General features: G+C 40.8%; 1 protein-coding gene across 1 annotated transcript in view; it reads left to right on the forward strand.

Annotated features, from left to right (window-relative positions):
- Positions 1-20,071, forward strand: part of AK8 (adenylate kinase 8) — a 218,719-nt gene that overhangs the window by 63,647 nt on the left and 135,001 nt on the right. The window contains exons 6-10 of the mRNA XM_003407485.4: positions 7,225-7,306; positions 7,689-7,760; positions 8,808-9,008; positions 12,522-12,653; positions 19,584-19,673. Of these exons, the coding sequence (XP_003407533.2) occupies positions 7,225-7,306; positions 7,689-7,760; positions 8,808-9,008; positions 12,522-12,653; positions 19,584-19,673 (577 nt within the window). The remainder of the gene's footprint in view (positions 1-7,224; positions 7,307-7,688; positions 7,761-8,807; positions 9,009-12,521; positions 12,654-19,583; positions 19,674-20,071) is intronic.

Here is a 20,071-nt window from a genome sequence, read left to right on the forward strand (position 1 = left end):
CTTCAAGTAAAGAAAAAATATGGTATAGGGGTATGAATTTAGCTAAAGTTCAGAAAATATTGGTTTGGTTTCCAGGCTGTGAGTGAGAGGGCTCTCAGACACCGTGTCTCCTGATTCCTGTGGCGTCGCTCACGTCTGTAGATGTTTGCTCGTTTTAAGAGTTGCAGCCCAGCATTTGGCTGGCTATAACAAGGACTTGAGGGAGCAAAAGACTGTTAAAAAAAATTTTTTTTTTGCACTTTTGCCTCATTAGTCCTAGAAACTAGGGGTTCAGTGGCTGTGAGTTTTCCTGTATAATTTACGAAATTAATGAAAGCATGCCGGATTTTTTCCAGCACTCTTTACTCTGTAAATATGTTTAGCTTTCCTTAACTGTTGGTTGAGCTTGTTAGAACCTAAATATTTTAGTACTGAAAAAATGTGGGCATTTTTTTTTGTTTCTTAAGAAAGACATTTTTTGTCATTACCCAAACTCTTCGGTAAATCAAGTGTTATGGGTTATGAGTGGCCTTGAGTCTAAGTTCACCCATATCAATCCATCCTCTGACCTTAGAGCAGCCAAGTTCTTACAATGATTGAGAGGGAGGGGTCCTGTGGCAAGGGGGGAGGCCCTCTGTAGGAATCAGAGTCGGAAACCTCCGTTTCAACCACTGTTGCCTATCCCCGTTCACCGCAAAATGGAGAATTGCTTAATTTCACTCTTCCAAAGCTCACTTTACCTCATTTATCTAGATATCAAGTCTAAAGCATTGAAATAATATGTATATAAAGAGGGAAACTGAGACTCATGGGACCTGAAAAGACTTTAGAATTATTTAATCTGAACATTGGTGGGGAACATAAAAAAATCTTAAGTAAATGAGAAAATAATGTGTTGACTTGATATAAAAATGTCAACCTTCCTTAATTAATTAATCTATTCACTTAATATAGTTCCAAAATCTTCCTAGAATTTCTCTTCTGGAATTTGACAAAATGTATTTTTTTTATTTGCGAACCATTTATCTGGCAAAGGACTTGTATCTAGAATATATAAAAAATGAGATAAAAAATCCAAAGAAAATGTATGAGTGGCAAATAAGCACATGAAAAGATGCTCACATCAACATCATTAATAATTAAAACCAAAAAACCAAACCCATTGCTATCGAGTTAATTCTGACTCATGGCGACCCCATGTGTTACATAGTAGAACTGCTCCATAGGGTTTTTGTGGTTGTAATCTTTACAGAAACAGATCACTAGGTCTTTTTTTTTTTTTTTTAATTGTTTTAGATGGTTTACAGAACAAACTAGTTTCTCATTAAACAGTACACACATTGTTTTATGACACTGGTTAACAAGATCACTACGTGTTTTTTCTCAGGTGCTGCTGGATGCATTGAGGCTACTAACCTTTAGGTTAGTGGTTGAGCACAAACTGTTTGCACTACCCAGGAACCTCACTAATAATTAAAACTGAAAAACCAAACCCATTGCCATTGAGTTGATTCCGACTCATAGCAACCTTGTAGGACAGAGTAGAACTGCCCCATAGGGTTTCCAAGGAGCAGTTGGTGGCTTTGAACTGCCGACCTTTTAGTTAGTAACCAAGCTCTTAACCAATGTACCACCAGGGTTCCCATTAAATAATTAGGGAAATCAAATCAAAATCCCAATGAGATACCACCACACACCCACCAGAATGGCCTAAATCATAAAGGCTGATAACACCAAGTGTTGGTGAGAACATGGAGAAACTAGAACACTCATACATTTTTATTATTTTTTAATTTCAGAAAACTTTAAAATAATATTTTATTGTATTTTCAGTGAAGGTTTACACAGCAGCTTAGGATCCCATTCAACAATGACAACACAAGTTGTTCAGTGACATCGGTTACATTCTTCACAATGTGTGAACGTCCCCGTTTATTTCCTTACAAGATATTTTTGATGCTTATCTGGAAGAACAAAGCTTTTGAAAAAAAAGAAGGGGGAGCATGTCCTATTAGATGTAACATTAAATTACAAAGAAGACAATAATTTAAACAGTGTAATGATAGACAAGAATAAGCGGGCAGAAAGTTGGTAACTGTCAGAAAGCCCAGTGCCAGAGTCAAGGTCATATCAGAATTTAGACTATGACAAAAGTGGCATTCATATACAAGGGGAAAGGATAGATTATTTCTTAAGTGAGACTGGGACAGTTGTCAAGCCACGAGGAAACCAATTAAATCACAGCCCTGCACCATTCACAGTATAAAATGTGGTTGTACGTAAAACCTAAAGGTAAAAAGTGAAAGTCTAATAGAACACAATTTAAATGCAAGTGAATATTTATAGGATTTTGTGGTGGAAAAGGCCTTTTTTTTTTTTGCATCCATATAAAGCCAGAATCCAAAGGGGCAAAAAAAAAAAAAAAAACAAAAAAAAACAACACAACAACAAAAAAAAAAACACTGAATGATTTGGCGAAAAACTTGTGTGTGAAAAAATACCATGTGCAAAATTAAAAGGCCAAAGACAAACGGCAGAAAATGTTGGCGGCATTATTTGCCTCAAAGGTAGCATTTGCCAAAAATAGGTTAATATTTTTAATATGTAACAAGCTCTTGTAAATAAATACAAGAATAAAAGCCCAAGGGGAAAGTATATAGATGGCACTTTGGAAAAGAAAAAAATCGAATAGGCAATAAATACCTGAAAAAAATATTGAACCTCACTAATGAGCAAAGAAATGTAAATTAAAGCAGCAATGATATACTATATTTTGCTGGAGAGATTCTCCCCCCCTCCAACCAAGATAATGCCCAACATTAGCAAAGATGCAGGGAAACAGGTACTGTGCCATTGGATTCATCAATTGTTTGGGCCATTTTGTGGAGTGAAGCAGCAAAATGTATTGAAAGCCACAAAAGAAGGTATCAACTTTTAGAAATTTATCTTCAGCCTATTGGATATGCATCAAGATGTACGTACAAGTCTATACAGCATTTTTAAAAATAGTGGAGAAAAAAATGGAATAAAACTAAATGAGCAAAAGTATGAGACTGATTAACATTTGGCATGTCAATTCATACAATACTAGACAGCTATGAAAACTTCGTGCCATGGGAAAATGTTCATGAAACATTTATGCTATATGGAAAGAACAGATTACAAAGTGGTATGTACAGAGTGAGTCTTTTTCTCCCCAGGAAAAATATATTTGTGTGTAAAGCTTGGAAGAAGATATGCTACCAGTGGCTAGTTGGGTCTGTGGCATTATTTGTGACTTAAATTATTGTTTGAGTTTTTCAGTATTTTTTACATAGTGTAAAATGACCCTACACTATTTTCACAATCAGATTTAAAGAGTTAATTAAAAAAATATATATATTCTCAATCAGTTCCCTAGCTGTACCAAAGAGGGAGCTGGTGCTTGGGGATTTCAGGCCCACTAGTTAGCTATACCCACGTGTCTGTCAGTTTGCCATACTGTACTGTGGGGGCTTGCGTGTTGCTGTGATGCTGGAAGCTATGCCACCGGTATTCAGATACCAGCAGGGTCACCCAGGGAGGACAGGTTTCAGCTGAGCTTCCAGACTAAGACAGACTAGGAAGAAGGACCCAGCAGTCTACTTCTGAAAAGTATTAGCCAGTGAAAACCTTATGAATAGCAGTGGAACATTGTCTGATATAGTGCTGGAAGATGACCCCCCCCAGATTGGAAGGCACTCAAAAGATGACTGGGGAAGAGCTCCTCAAAGTAGAGCCGACCTTAATGACTTGGATGGAGTAAAGCTTTCTGGACCTTCATTTGCTGATGTGGCGCGACTCAAAATGAGAAGAAACAGCTGCAAACATCCATTAATAATTGGAACCTGGAATGTACAAAGTATGAATCTAGGAAAACTGGAAATCGTCAAAAATGAAATGGAACACATAAACATCGATATTCTAGGCATTAGTGAGCTGAAATGGACTGGTATTGGCCATTTTGAATGAGACAATCATATAGTCTACTATGCTGGGAATGACAACTCAAAGAGGAATGGTGTTTTATTCATCGTCAAAAAGAACGTTTCAAGATCTATCCTGAAGTACAACACTGTCGGTGATAGGACAATATCTGTATGCCTACAAGGAAGACCAGTTAATACAACTATTATTCAAATTTACGCACCAACCACTAGGGCCAAAGATGAAGAAATAGAAGATTTTTATCAGCTGCTGCAGTCTGAAATTGATCGAACATGCAATCAAGATGCATTGATAATTACTGGTGATTGGAATGCGAAAGTTGGAAACAAAGAAGAAAGATCAGTAGTTGGAAAATATGGCCTTGGTGATAGAAACAATGCCAGAGATGGAATGATAGAATTTTGCAAGACCAACGACTTCTTCATTGCAAATACCTTCTTTCACCAACATAAACAGCGACTATACACATGGACCTCACCAGATGGAACATACAGAAATCAAATTGACTACATCTGTGGAAAGAGATGATGGAAAAGCTCAATATCATCAGTCAGAACAAGGCCAGGGGCCGACTGTGGAACAGACCATCAATTGCTCATATGCAAATTCAAGCTGAAACTGAAGAAAATCAGAGCAAGTCCACAAGAGCCAAAATATGACCTTGAGTATATCCCACCTGAATTTAGAGACCATCTGAAGAATAGATTTGACTCATTGAACACTAGTGACAAGAGACCAGACGAGTTGTAGAATGACATCAAGGACATCATCCATGAAGAAAGCAAGAGGTCACTGAAAAGACAGGAAAGAAAGAAAAGACCAAGATGGATGTCAGAGGAGACTCTGAACCTTGCTCTTGAGCATCGAACAGCTAAAGCAAAAGGAAGAATTGATGAAGTAAAAGAACTGAAGATTTCAAAGGGTGTCTCGAGAAGACGAAGTAAAGTATAGTAATGACATGTGCAAAGGGCTGGAGATGGAAAACCAAAAGGGAAGAACACGCTCAGCATTTCTCAAGCTGAAAGAACAGAAGAAAAAATTCAAGACTCGAGTTGCAATAGTGAGGGATTCCATGGGTAAAATATTAAATGATGCAGGAAGCATCCAAAGAAGATGGAAAGAATACACAGAGCCATTATACCAAAAAGAGTTAGTCAATGTTCAAACATTTCAAGAGGTGGCATATGATCAGGAACTGATGGTACTGAAGGAAGAAGTCCAAGCTGCTCTGAAGGCATTGGTGAAAAACAAGGCTCCAGGAATTGATGGAATATCAATTGAGATGTTTCAACAAACAGATGCAGCACTGGAGGTGCTCACTCATCTATGCCAAGAAATATGGAAGACAGCTTCCTGGCCAACTGACTGGAAGAGATCCATATTTATGCCTATTCCCAAGAAAGGTGATCCAACTGAATGTGGAAATTATAGAACAATATCATTAATATCACACACAAGCAAAATTTTGCTGAAGATCGTTCATAAACAGCTGTAGCAGTATATCGACAGGGAACTGGCAGAAATTCAGACTGGTTTCAGAAAAGTACCTGGAACCAGGGATATCATTGCTGATGTCGGATAGATCCTGGCTGAAAGCAGAGAATACCAGAAGGATGTTTACCTCTGTTTTATTGACTATGCAAAGGCATTCGACTGTGTGGATCATAACAAACTATGGGTAACATTGCGAAGAATGGGAATTCCAGAACACTTAATTGTGCTCATGAGGAAACTTTACGTAGACCAAGAGGCAGTTGTTCGGACAGAACAAGGGGATACTGATTGGTTTAACGTCAGGAAAGGTGTGCGTCAGGGTTGTATTCTTTCACCATACCTCTTCAATCTGTATGCTGTGCAAATAATGTGAGAAGCTGGACTATGTGCAGAAGAATGGGGCATCAGGATTGGAGGAAGACTCATTAACAACCTGCGTTATGCCGATGACACAACCTTGCTTGCTGAAAGTGAAGAGGACTGGAAGCACTTACTAATGAAGATCAAAGACCACAGCCTTCAGTATGGATTGCACCTCAACATAAAGAAAACAAAAATCCTCACAACTGGACCAATAAGCAACATCATGATAAATGGAGAAAAGATTGAAGTTATCAAGGATTTCATTTTACTTGGATCCACAATCAACAGCCATGGAAGCAGCAGTCAAGAAATGAAAAGATGCATTGCACTGGGCAAATCTGCTTCAAAGGACCTCTTCAAAGTGTTGAAGAGCAAAGATGTCACCCTGAAGACTAAGGTGCACCTGACCCAAGCCATGATATTTTCAATTGCATCATGTGCATGTGAAACCTGGACAATGAATAAGGAAGACTGAAGAAAAGTTGACGCCTTTGAATTGTGGTGCTGGTGAAGAATATTGAATATACCATGGACTGCCGAAAGAACGAACAAATCTGTCTTGGAAGAAGTGCAGCCAGAATGCACCATAGAGGCAAGGATGGCGAGACTGCGTCTTACATGCTTTGGACATGTTGTCAGGAGAGATCAGTCCCTGGAGAAGGATGTCATGCTTGGCAGAGTACAGGGTCAGCGGAAAAGAGGAATACCCTCAACGAGGTGGATTGACACAGTGGCTGCAACAATGAGCTCAAGCATAGCAACGATTGTGAGGATGGCGCAGTACCGGGCAGTGTTCGTTCTGTTGTGCATAGGGTCGCTATGAGTTGGAACCGACTTGACGGCACCTAACAAGAACAACAACAGTTAGCTACAGAGCAAAAACTTGAACTCAGGTCTCATAATGTTTAGTTCTGTGTTTGTTCTTAAGAAAAGTGGGGTTTTGTTTTGTTGTTTCTGGGACCTCATATCTGGGAAACTCTCTTTAGGAAATAATCCAAAATTTGGAAACAGATATATGCACAAAGATGTTCATCACAGTGTTATTTATGGTAGTGAAAATCTTAGCTATTAGAAATGTTCAGTTGCAAACCATGTTGAAGTAATTGGGGCATGTTTACTTGGTGGGACATTGTGCAGTTGTTTAAAATGGTGGTAATGAAGAGGTGTGCCAATATGGAATAATGCATGTGGTAGATATAATGACTGGTAGAAAAATCAGGACATAAAATATGTATGTTATGGTTATAATTATGAACACAAGATTGGAAAGGGATATAAAAATAGAGTAGTTATAAGGGTGATGTAGTTATTGGAGACATTTATGTTCTTTTGTCTTAAAAATTCCAATCTTTCTATAAAGCTATTATATTCCTTTTATAATAATCTAAAAAAAATGAGCATCTTTCTAAATTCTTTGTCTAGGGCTGGATTCTGGATGGTATTCCTGAAGCACGGGAGCAGGCTCTGATGATCCAGTCCCTCGGAATCACCCCCAGACACGTTAGTGAGTAGCTCCCCAGTCGGGCCCTCCCACCAGAGCTGTGGCCACCCCGTCCCTACAACAGCCACTGAGAGCGAGTGAGTGACCACTCTGATCTGCGTCACTGGCTTCCAAATGCCCATCCTCAGCCCAGGCACCATCCAAGAAGAAGACTTGATGGGCCTGTGGCAAAGTGAGAAAAAGTAGGGTGGCACAGTGAATTTTTATAAAGATAAATGCACACAGTGCAAGAGTGGTCATCTATGCCGAGATTACTTTTCTTTGTTGTATTCACAAGGATGGGGATGGTTGTTGTTTTAATGTGATTACATAGCAAAACAAGTATAAAACAAGTCCATGTGTGTGGGCTCTGCTGCTCAGCATGCTCCTTTTCTCCCCTGCTCAGTTGTGCTGAGTGCATCCGATACGGTCCTGATTGAGAGAAACATGGGGAAGAGAATCGACCCTCGAACTGGAGGTACAGCTACCTACAGGCATCCCTTCCTGCCCTGCTTTGATGGGTTTCAGAGATAATCACAGTAACACCACCACCTACCCCTTATCGAGCACTTACTATGTTCCTGGCATAAGCAGAGGGTTCGTGAGAGGCCACACAGGCAAACTGAGGCTCAGATGCCACAGGCTGGACTCTGAGCTGAAAGACACTTTGGAGGTAGTAAACCCCAGCAGATGAAGAAGCAGAGGCCCTGAGAGATTGAATGGGGAGCCCCAACCGTGGCAGAATCAGGCTAGGGCATGGATGGTGCTACCTGGGCACTTGGGCTTTACTCCCACTCTCTGATGAACCCATCTCCTGGCATGAGACCACACACAGAAACCAGGGAGCCCATCTTTGTCTTCTTGGGACAAGCTCTGCGCATCCCTCATTCTTTGCGATGCAATCCCCAGCGTGGGTAGCCAGAAGAGTGAGGCATGGGGGTTATCTGCGAGAGTTGGAACGTGCTGCGGGGCACAGGACCCTTGAGCTCGGTCTTCAAGAATGGGCAGTTCATCAGGTGGGGCGAGAGTGCTCTTCACCTCTTAGGCTCAGGCTTCGGAGGTAGATAGACTGGGTTCATGGCTCCCTGGCCCTGTTCTTCCTAGCTGTATGACCTGGGGCGAGCTGCCAAATGTCTCTAAGACTCACTTTTCTCATCTGTATGCTGGGATGAACACACTAAGACCTACCTTATGATAGGATTGCTGTGAGGATGAAATCCGAGTCTGCAGGTAGGATGGCATGTCAGAGTGCCAGCCCAGAGTAAGTGCTCGAAAAAGCACAGCTACCTCCGTTACCCTTGTGCTGAGTGTGTTGTCACCATGTTGTTATTGTTAATAGTAACGAGGGCGGGCTGTGGCAGAGCAGCACCCTGCCCCGCTGGTGTTAGGTGGCTACATCCCACCAACGTCAGCCACCCTGGCCAATGTCTGGCTTCCATGACAGCAAGTGGCCAGGCCAGATGCAGCCGGTCTGCTCGCTGCTGCTGGAATGAGGTGATTCTGACCGTGCCTCTCTTTGTTGCAGAGATTTATCACACTACTTTTGACTGGCCCCCGGAATCTGAAATCCAGAACCGACTGATAGAGCCGGAGGGTATCTCAGAGCTGGAGACGGCTCGGAAACTGCTGGAATATCACAGGAACATTGTCAGGATCATGCCCTCTTACCCCAAAATCCTCAAAGTCATCAGTTCTGACCAGCCATGTGTGGATGTCTTCTACCAGGGTAAACATTTGGGTGCCTCCCAGACCCCCTCCCAAGACACATATCCGAGGAACAGGGTTCCCATACACCTCGGCCCTTCTTATCTTGACATCACCTAATGTGGCAATGGCCAGTGTCCAGGATGTGCTGAGGACCCTGGGAGTCAAGTCTAGACATCATAGATGGCCCAGATTTCCTGCCCCGTACACATGCAGGGTCTCTGGGAGTGGAGATCCTGGGCTAATGTTCTGCACTCAGGTGTGGTCAGATTTCTGGCCCATAGCAGATTTGAAAGGGACAGGGGCAGGGGAGAAGAGGTAACGGTTGGGGTGCAAGGGTCATGGTAACAAGAGGTTTTGGCCTTATCATGAAAGCGAAGGGAGAGAAATGTTATAAGGATTTTAAAAACCAACAACAATCCACCCCACCATAAGAATCAAGAATGCCACAACACATCTCAGGTGTTGTGAGTCCATTTGGAGCAGAGAAAAACAGCCTCTCTGCTCTTGCCATCCAGAGCAATAACAAAGTATTCACGGTGACTTCATAGGAACCAGGCTGAAGTAGACCTGTGTGACGTGTGTGTACGTATAGGGGAGTGTGTGTGATGGTTGAGACTCGAGACTTTGGGGTCAAGTGATCTGCGTTCAAATCTCACCTCTACTACACGCCAACTGCACAGTCTTTGGCAACTCTTTTAACACCTCTGAGCCTTAGTTTTGTCATCCCTAAAACGGGAACAAAAATTGTACCTACCAGGTTTAAGTGAGGATTAAATGATTTATTCTACAAATCACGTATCTATAGCCATGAGCCCAGTACTAGTTCAGAGAAACGGCTCAGTGAACGTCAGATATTATTGCTATTATTGTTCTTCAATATCCTGTCAAAAAGGCAAGGGAAAGTTCTAATAATTCTATCCCAAAGTAGCTGTATAGTTTTTAAAGGTCTTGCTAAGCTTCACTTGTCTCAAAATTCAATTATTCTCTTCCTTGCAATGCCAGGTAAATGAAGCGTTTAGTCTGTTTTGACACAATGAAAATACTACCACAGGTATTTAAGACACTTGATTGCTTACAAAGTCCTTTTTTTGTACTTTCTCTCAAGTCCCTTCAAGGAAAAGTTTTGTTTTGGTAGGAGGTGGTTCCGTGCTCCTTGAACTTGGGCTTCAAGCCCAGCCTGGCCCTTCCACTGGCCCGCAGCTGCTTCAGTCTGGTGGGATAAGTGCCTTGGCTTTGCCGAGAGTTCAGAAATGTGGCTCTGCCTGGGTGGCATCTATGGTGCACCCTCGTTCTCTGCAGGGGGCAGTCAACCAATGGATGTATGTCTAGAAAATAATGCTACTTTAAAAAATGCCAAGCTCATGATGGCTTATAATTTACCAGCAGTTTTGCATCTCGGAAGGGTCTTTAGTAGTAAACGCTATACTCCTAAGATAAACAACCACAACATTTATCTTATACCATGGTTCTGAATTTACACATTAATTACTTCCAAATTACTTAATTAAATTTAAAAGTTCATATGATCATTCATAAAGAATTCATGCCTGAATTGTAAATAAAAATGTGAGTGTCTGAATATTAATTATTATTAATTAATAATGCAGAGAGATAAATTGAAATTGAAATGCAAAATTATCTGTGTTGTTTTTTTAATCTCTCTGCAGTACATCCAGCAACCACATATTTTTTAAAAGAATAATTAGATGTTGAGATTGCCTGGGGGATCATTACTTCTAATTAACTTGGTTATTTACTGTAAATTAAGCATCATTTGTTAGCAGGCTGCTTTGCCTGTAGTATTTGTGCTTTTCAGATGCATTGGGTTGTGAAGGTCTGAGAGTAGAGAGCCTTGCCTGGGTGGCTTCTTTTAGGATTCTCACATTGGGGGATGTGACAATGGGCTTGGGAGAGTTGCCACAGCTCTGCCAACTCTCTGAGCCCAGTTTACTCATCTGTAAAATGGGACAAGAATAACACATCTCTAATGGGATTGTTGAGCTGATCAAACAAGAAGGGTGTGTGGCTCAGCAGTGAATAAAGGCTATCAATGATGATGATGATGATTGAAGACAGTCTGTTAACTTCCCTTTAGTTCTAGAAAGAGGGGATTGTAGTATCTTTCATGATCCTTCCAATGAATAAGTCCTACGAAGATTCCAGGCTTCAAAATTTACAAATGAATGTATCTCACTGGTTCTCAGTAGACGTAATTTTGCCCCTCAGGAAATATTTGGCCATGTCCCGAGAAACTTTTTGTTGTCACAACTTCTGGGTGTGCTACTGGCATCTTATGGGTAAAGGCCGGGGAAGCTGGTCAACACCTTACAGTACACAGGACAGCCCCCCACAATAAAGAATCATCTGGCCCAAAATGTCATAGTGCTGCGGTTAAAAAATCCTGCCACACCTGTAAATGGTTATAGTGTAACTGTGTTCCTGAAGGCAGGTGTATTGGCTTAGTCACTTGCCCAGGGCAGAATTTATTGGAAGGCAGATTGGCAGGAGGTGTAACAGGCCACCCATGCTGTCTTTGCACAGGATGGTCTGGGTCCCTGCAGGAGGCCAGGTCTGGGGAAAGAGACTCTGCTTTGATGTGGGCCGGCTGAGGGGGTAGGGGATGCTGACACTGGATTGTGGCTTTAGCTCTCTTGCTCAGGTGCCCCAATGGCTGCCCTTTTACGGCCTAATCAGCCTGTTCTCACATGCAGGTGGGAGGTGACCTGGTTTGATGTTCAGTAGTTGTTTCCCTGTAACTTGTTGGCATCCAGTGCCCCCACTGTGTGGGTAACCTTATTGCTGAAGGCACTCACCTCCATCTTTCCACTTCTCTTTGTTCATCAAATGCCAGGGACACACCACAGGCCAGGGCCATGCAGCTAAATCTGCCCACTCCAGCGACCTATTTGATCATTGCCTCTTTGGAGACTTGCAACAAAGTAGGTGTTACTGCAGTTCGGCTGCACAAATTATTCTCAACCAATTCCTGAGTCCTTTAGAAGTCCCTGTGTGCTAGGCCCCACTCGGCCTGACACATTTATCAAAGCCTGTATCTGACACTTGGAGCAAGCAGCAGAAAGCCAGCTCAACCCTCCTTCAGGAGGCCAGCCTGGTCCCCAGGGCTTCAGGTTAGAGGCTCTGCCCAGATTCAGTTTGGAAACATCCCAACCCCATACTGCACGTGTCATGAGTCCCAGGACCAGCCCCCCAACCACAACACACCCAGCACTCCTTCAGCCAGGAGGGAACCACAGATGCCAGCGCTGTTTTAGAGGAATTCCAGGGCAGTGCTCGGGGGTGGCTTCTGTGTATTTAATCACCTCCTCCCCACCTTGGTGCCCAGGCCTGAAGCATAATTCTTTCTCCTGCAGCCTTACCCCATGGTGTCTCGGCAGATACACAGAGGGTTTCCATGGTGCTATAAAAGAGAGAAATAATTGCTGCCATTAAAAGAGCCAAAGCAAAGGTGTTGTAAGCTGGTTTCCCTTTATTTAGGACCTGGGTTTATTATCCTCATATCCTCTCTTTCCAGCTCTGACCTATGTCCAAACCAACCATCGATCCAATGCCCCATTCACCCCGCGAGTGCTGCTTTGTGGACCCGTGGGCAGTGGGAAAAGTCTGCAGGCCGCCCTCCTGGCACAGAAATATGGCCTTGTCAATGGTGAGTGCCCAGCAGTGGCCCTGCTTCTAGAACTTTCTGCCCTTCCAAGAGTTCCTGTTTTATGGGTGGTGGCAGAGAGGGTAGGGAGGTCAGTATCACTTTTCTTTCTTGCTCTCTGCTCTTAACAATTTTCAGTTAGTTCATCTTTGCAGGGAGAAGATTTTTTCTTCCAAACAATATTTCCATAAAAACATTAAACAATAAAAACATGTCTGCAGCCCAAAGAGCTGGACTATTTTCTAGCAGTCGTTTTGTATATCCTTTGGAGCAGTGGTTTTTCTGTTCTACACCAGACGTGCTTCCATCTAGCCTCTGCGTTTTCCCTCAGAGCTGCAGCTCTTGCATAATATGGATCTGCTGTTTATTTATTTCCTTCCCGTCTCGCTTGGCTCCCCCACCCCAGGTCAGTGTGTTTACAGGCAAACAATTTCTAAACCAGAGGAAGAGTTCTTGCTCTGCACAGTTTCAATAAATATTTTAATAGGAGGAGAGAAAATATTGAAATCAGCTTCCCAGGTCTTTCTCAGGGTGGTCCCAGGCCATCTTGGATGCCAGCCTGCCTTCAAGAGGATAAAGGGTTAGAAAGGAGGAAGAAATTGTAACAGACACACAGTTCAGTCAGGGGAAGTTTAAGGCACAGCTCCCACAAACACTCCACAAACCTAAACAACCTCTACTCTATTCACTAAGAAAATATGAGGCCTGTACCCCCAAATGGAAACTCTGGTGGCATAGTGGTTAAGTGCTATGGCTACCTACCAAAAGGTCGGTAGTTCAAGTCCACCAGGCGCTCCTTGGAAACTCTGTGGGGCAGTTCTGCTCTGTCCTATAGGGTCACTATGAGTTGGAATCGGCTCAACGGCAGTGGGATGAGTGGGTACCCCCAAATATATAAATATACATGTATACCTCCCAAATTATCCATGTACGCCATATATATATATAATCCCAGAAGGATCAAGTTTGGAATAAAAATGCTTTTCACTTAGGTCTCCTCCAACTCCAAATTCCAAAATTACTGAGCCTAGCCAGGAATCAGTGACAAAAATCACACCTATAACATGAAGATAGGGAACAGAGCGATTATTCTGCATATTTGATTTAGTATGGAAAGACACTTTTGGGTAAAAATTTGCTTTCCCTGACATCAGTGATTTTTAAAATAACAAACAACTGAATTATTCAAATAATTTCTTTTCCTTTTGATTTTGCCTGTTAGGAGTATTCTAAGATTAAATTCTCAGCTATGGGTAGGGATGGCTTGCTTCTTTGTTAAGAATGAATAGCAGTCTTAATTGTGGTTACACTCACATGTTTGTTGAAGTGTCTGCATCTATTGTTATGTGAAGGGACGTGCAGAGTTACTGTGCCAAGTGCATTAATGGCAGAGGGAGGGTCTGAAAAGCAACAGCAAAGCCTGAGACAGTGCACAGCTTCATTTAAATAATCGTCATCCTACTGTATTTTGTTTAGGCAGGGACTCTCATTCAAAAAAAGTATTTTTTAATTTCCGTTGTTTTCACCACACCAATCATGAAGAAGTGAAATTACCTGCCTAGATTTTACCAGAGATGAAAATAGAAAAGCTCATCATGGTTTTTCCTTTGTAGTCAGTTCTCTACCATGGGGCTATTTTAGATAATTGAGCGTTTGGAGACTAAGTCAGAAGGTTCACATTTCTCAAAGCTATTCTTGGTAAATACAAGACATCATGAGATTTAAGTAAATCAATGGAAAAGCTCTAAGTTTTGAAAAAGTGTTCACTGCACTGTTGGGGTTTCTCTGCAGAGGTCTGTTCTCAATTCAGAGTTCTAGGAACTGCCAGCTACCCTGTGGTCACCCCCTGGCTTGGTTCTAATCTCTACTTTTATGAATCTCTAACTCAGGGGAAAACATCAATAAACAAACCACTCATCTTTCACTCTGATGAGGTTTTTGAAAGCATCTCATTTACAATTGGTGGGAATATAAATTAGCACAACCATTTTGAAAGATAAAGGCCACTGTGATTAAAATGCTAACTGTGCAAATCCTTTGACCCAGTGCTTTCATTCCTAGGATTTTATTCCCCTGAAATACTCAGACACTCAACGAGAGATGTATAATGGGAAATAGAGGCAACCCCAAACTCTGTTAATAAGAGGGTTAGTTAAATACATTATAGTATACACATATAATGGAGTACTGGGCAGCTGTTAAAAAGAAACCTATAAATCAACTTGATATCCTTAGTATATTGCTAAATGGGAGGGGAACAGTATTCAGCAAATAATCTCATTTTTATTTATTTAAAAAAGTAGGTTAGATATCAATATCGGTTCATCAGTTGTAACAAATGTATCCCAGGAATGCAAAATGATAATGATAGGAGAAACAGTGTGTGGCAGGCAGAGGAGTATGTGGGAACTCTACTTTCTGCACAATCTTCCTGTAAACCTAAAACTGCTCTAAAAAATAGTCTATTTTTTAAAAAAAGTATGTTAGTTTGTACTCAGAAAAAAATGCGAAGGAACACCCACACCAAACTAGGTCTCTCTGGAGAGTGTGTATTATACCCTTATGATTTTTTTTTTTTAATGAGCATGAATTAATTTTCTAATCAGAAACAACTATGAAGATTTTTATTACAATATTATCAATACTACTTATTGAGTGCCTGCTGCATGCAATGCACTTTACTGGGTAGACAGATAGGGTCAAGTATAGAATAAGTAAGAGAGGAACTTCAGGTCCAGGTGAGCTCTGCAGGGCTCAAGGAGAGAGAACAAGCAAAGTGAAGTAAGGCTGATCCAACATTGTCCTGGGCCTGATTGTGTCCAAAACCTTGATACCTCACCTTGCCCCATAGCAGAAAGACATTTGCCTTTTTTGATCATCTTGATCAAGAGTATAATTCCGCCCCGACTCCCCGCCCCCCCGCCCCCCCGCCCCGGCCCAGTCCTCAGGCTTTGAATCTTTAGGAGAGAAGAGACTGTTAAAGTATTGTCTTCATAGGACATTATAGAGTTAGGTGGTTGTAGGCAGGGGTTTTAAGCCATTTTTTTCTAATATAAGCATTTAAAGTTGTACATTTTCCTCTAAACACAGCTTTAGCTGCTTCCCACAAATTTTAATGTGCTGTGTTTTCTTTATCATTCAATTCAAGATATTTTCTATTTTCCCTTGTGATTTCTTTTCTGATCCATGTATTATTTAGAAGTGTATTCCTTGATTTCCAAATATTTGGGAATTTTACAGATTTTTTTTGATACTGATTTTTAATTTAATTCCATTGTGGCTAAAGAATATACCCTACATGATTTTGATCTTTTGAAATTTATTGATACTTTTTTATGGTCCAGCAGAGGGTTTATATGGATGAATTCCATGTGCACTTGAAAAGAATGTGTTTTCTGCCTTTGTTAGTTATGTGCTCTATAAAGGTTAATTAGAATAAGATGTTTGATAGTGTTTTTCAAATCTTCTATATCCTTAATGATTTTCTCTCTACTTATTATTACAGTTACTGAGAGAGACGTGTTAAAATCTTCAACTCTAATTATGGATTTGTCTATTTCTCTGCCAGGTTTTCCTTGATGTAATTTGAGAATCTGTTATTAAGAGCATATACATTTAGAATTCTTATGTCTTCTTGATTAAATGATCCTTAATCATTAGGAAATGTCCTTCTGCCTCTTTAGTAATACTGTCTTGAAGTTACTTTGTCTAATTTAAATATAGCCACTCTTTTTTTTATGATTAATGTCTGCATATCTTATTTTCTTCTGAACGATGTGTCTTATTCTCCAAATATATATCTTGTACTCTAAATCGTTGGGTCTTGTTTTTTTAAAAATTCAGTCTGACAGTCTCTGCCTTTTAATTGAAGCGTTTAGTCCATTTAATTTTTTTGATAGTTCGTTGTAAGTCTACGATTTTGTTTTTGTTTTCTATTTATGTCATATGTTCTTTATACCTTCTTTCCTGCCATCTTTTGGATTTATCAAATATTTTTTAGTATTCCATTTTATTTCCTCTGTTGCCTTTTTAGCCATACCTCTTTGCTTTATTTTGTTAGTGGTTGTTCTGCGGATTAAATATGCATCCTTAACTTATCATAGTTTATCTTAAACTAATATTATATCTGTTCATGTATAATATAAAAGCCTTACAGGAGGGTATTTCCATTTACCTTGCTCTAGTCCTTTGTGCTATTGTCCGACATTCTACTTCTACATATGTTATATGCCCAACAACACACTGTAATTCTTTCTGCTTTAACAGTCATTTTTCTTTTAAGGAAGTTAAGAACTGGGGTGGAGGGTGGGAAGGGCTTTTATACTTACCCACATGTCAGCACTCTTTACTCTTTTGTTTAGATCCAAGTTTCTGTCTGGTATCATTTTATTTCAGCCTGAAGAACTCCCTTTAATATTTCTTATAGTACAAGTCTGCTGTTGACAAATTCAACTTTCATCTGGCTGAAAATGTCTTTATTTCACTCTCATTTTTGAAGGATGTTTTTGCTGCATATAGAAATCTATGTTGACAGTGTGTTTTTCTCTAGCATTTTAAAGATATCACTCCATTGTCTCTGGCTTGCATTGCTTCTAATGAGAAGTCATACATTATTCTTATCATTGTTTCTGTATGTATAATGCATCTTTTTCCCTCTGGCTGCTTTTAATATTTTCTCTTTATCTCTAGTTTTCAGCAGTTTGACTATGATGTAACCAGGTGTGGTTTTCTTTTTGTTTATTCTGCGTGAGTTTCAGAGATCTTTGGATTTGTGGGTTATTTTTAACTCACAAATTGGAAATTATTATGCCATTATTTCCTCAAATGTTTTTTCTGCCCCATTCATTCTCATTCCCATTCTCTCTCTTTCTCTCATCTCTGTCTCTTTTTCTCCCTTCCCTCCTCCCTCTTCTGGGATTCCAGTTACATTTATGCTAGACTGCTTGATATTGTCTTTGGAGTCCCTGAGGTTCTGTCCTTTTTTCTAGTCCTTTAACCCCCTCTCTTTGCCTCAATTTGGATACTTTCTATTGCCCTGTTTTTCTGTCTTCAAATTCACTGATCTTCTGCAGTGTACAGTCAGCCACTAAGCCTATGCAGTGATTTTTTTGTTTGTTTGTTTTCATTTAAAATACTGTATGATCCAGTTCTAGAATTTTCATCTGGTTCCTTTTATAGTTTCCAATCTCTCCTGAGATTCCCCATCTGTTCACTCATTTAAACTATATTTTTATTTAAAGTTTTAAGCATATTTATAATGTTGTTGTTGTTGTGTGCTGTCTAGTTGATTCTGACTCATAGTGACCCCACGTGACAGAGTAGAACTGCCGCATAGGACTTCCTATGGGAGCAGATCACCAGGTCTTTTCTCCTGAGGAGCTGCTGATGGGTTCAAACCACCAACCTTTCAGTTAGCAGCCAAACACTTAATCATTGTGGCACCAGGCCCTGGTAGAAATATGCATGGGGCTTCACTTGAGTCTTTGGTCAATACAAAGCTGTACATGTGTAGGGGGAGACTACACAAGGCCTGGTAGAGAACAGCTACTGGGAAGCTGTGAACTGAATGGAGATACACAGTGCTGGGAGATGTTGGTATTGTGATAGCCAAAGTGGAGAGAACTTGCTGGACACCCCAGACATTCAGGTGGCACTTCTGAAAGCCTACATCTTAGGTATAGTGATACTTTAGCCCTAGAAGAAGGACTGTTTTGGTCCTATCTTAACAAAGCCTAAAAACAAGTCACAACAGGATCAAGTTGGTCCTCCGATAAATTAACTCTCTGTTAGAGCTCAACTATTTTTAACTCAGTACTCATTAAAGCCTAACACTATATAGACTCCCAACAATGAGAGAGCTACAGTGCCCAGCATATAATTCAAAACTACTTGACATGTAAAAGAGCAGGAAACTGTGACACATACAAGGAGAGAAAACAGGCCATAGAAGCAGATGAAGAGAGCACACAAGGGCTTTAAAACGGCTGTCATATTAGGTGCTACCAAGTTGATTTTTGATTCACAGAGACCCCATGTGACAAAGTAGAACTGCCCCGTAGGGTTTTCTTGATTGTAATCTTTACAGGAATAGATCCCTCGCCTGTGGAGCCACTGGGTTGGTTTGAATTACCAACCTTTTGGTTAGCAGCTGAGCACTTAACAATTACACCACTAAGTTTCCTTAAGGAGATGGTAGCCTGTGCTCAATCACTCAATATCTATTGACTGACATCTCCTGTGTACTGGCCACGGCCCAGGGCTTTAGATACAGTGAGGCCCAAGATAGAATGGGTCCTGTTTGCAGGGAGCATGCATCCAAAGGGGGATAGCAGGGCACCTAGTCAGGTAACGACAGTATGGTGCCTTTTAATTTTGCTTTAGTCTGTTTATTATATAACTTAATCCTATAGTGTGGACTATGCACCAAGACCCACCATTCCATGGAAAAACCTTGCCAAGAGGAGGGCTGTGTAGACAATAAGCTTCACCACCCTTTCCTGTATCATAATGATGTGAATGCAATGAGTTAAGTAGTTCTCCCCATGAACGTTATTCTTATTCCTCATCACCAACATGGGGAGGTGCAAGTACAGTTCAGTAATTCCAGGTGTTAACTGAGGCCCTGCAGGAACTTCTAGATTGGCAACTTCCCTTATTAGTGTCTTCCTTGCCCTGCTCATTTTTAATACATCCTTTGCCAAATGCATTCTTTTTCATTCCACATCTACCTCCTCAGCTTCTTTTTTATGTACCAGTTTCTTTTTGATATTTATTTTCACTTGGACACACGCCCACACACAGAAAACACCTTTTATATTTTTTTCAGTGATCTTTTTTTTTTTCTCCCAGCAGGCAGCACTAGGGTTCTTTTTTTTCCTCATTCTTTCCTCTATTAAAAGTTTAACAAAGTCTTTCTGTTCCTCTCTCCTTCAGTCTGCTGTGGGCAACTGCTGAAAGAGGCTGTGGCAGACAAGTCAAGATTTGGCGAGCTTATCCGGCCTTTTTTTGAAAAGAAGATGGCAGGTAGGCCACACTTCCCACTAGCTGACAAACTGTCAGGCTCTGAAGAGAAAGTACACTGTATGAGGCACCCTGATCACATGGGGGGGTCAAAATTATGGAAAACAACCGACCAGGAAATGGAAGTTGGGATTTCTTGTAAGCAAAGACTTCATGTGTTATTCCTTGGTAAGGCCTGTTGGCTTCCATGTCTGATTCCAGGTGGGGTGGGTTTGTGGATGGCCTGTGTCAACACTGGCAGCTTAGAATGTTTCTATTTCTCAATAATGTTTACACTTCTTAACTGAAAGTACTTAAAATTAAGAGCCAAGAGAGACCATAGAGCTTTCCATATCCTTTATTATGTGGTGTATAAAAATATTCTGGGCAAATATTCCTATTTAATCAGAAGTCAAAAGATT

This window comes from Loxodonta africana, chromosome 9 (genome assembly GCF_030014295.1).
Source record: "Loxodonta africana isolate mLoxAfr1 chromosome 9, mLoxAfr1.hap2, whole genome shotgun sequence".
NCBI lineage: Eukaryota > Metazoa > Chordata > Mammalia > Proboscidea > Elephantidae > Loxodonta > Loxodonta africana.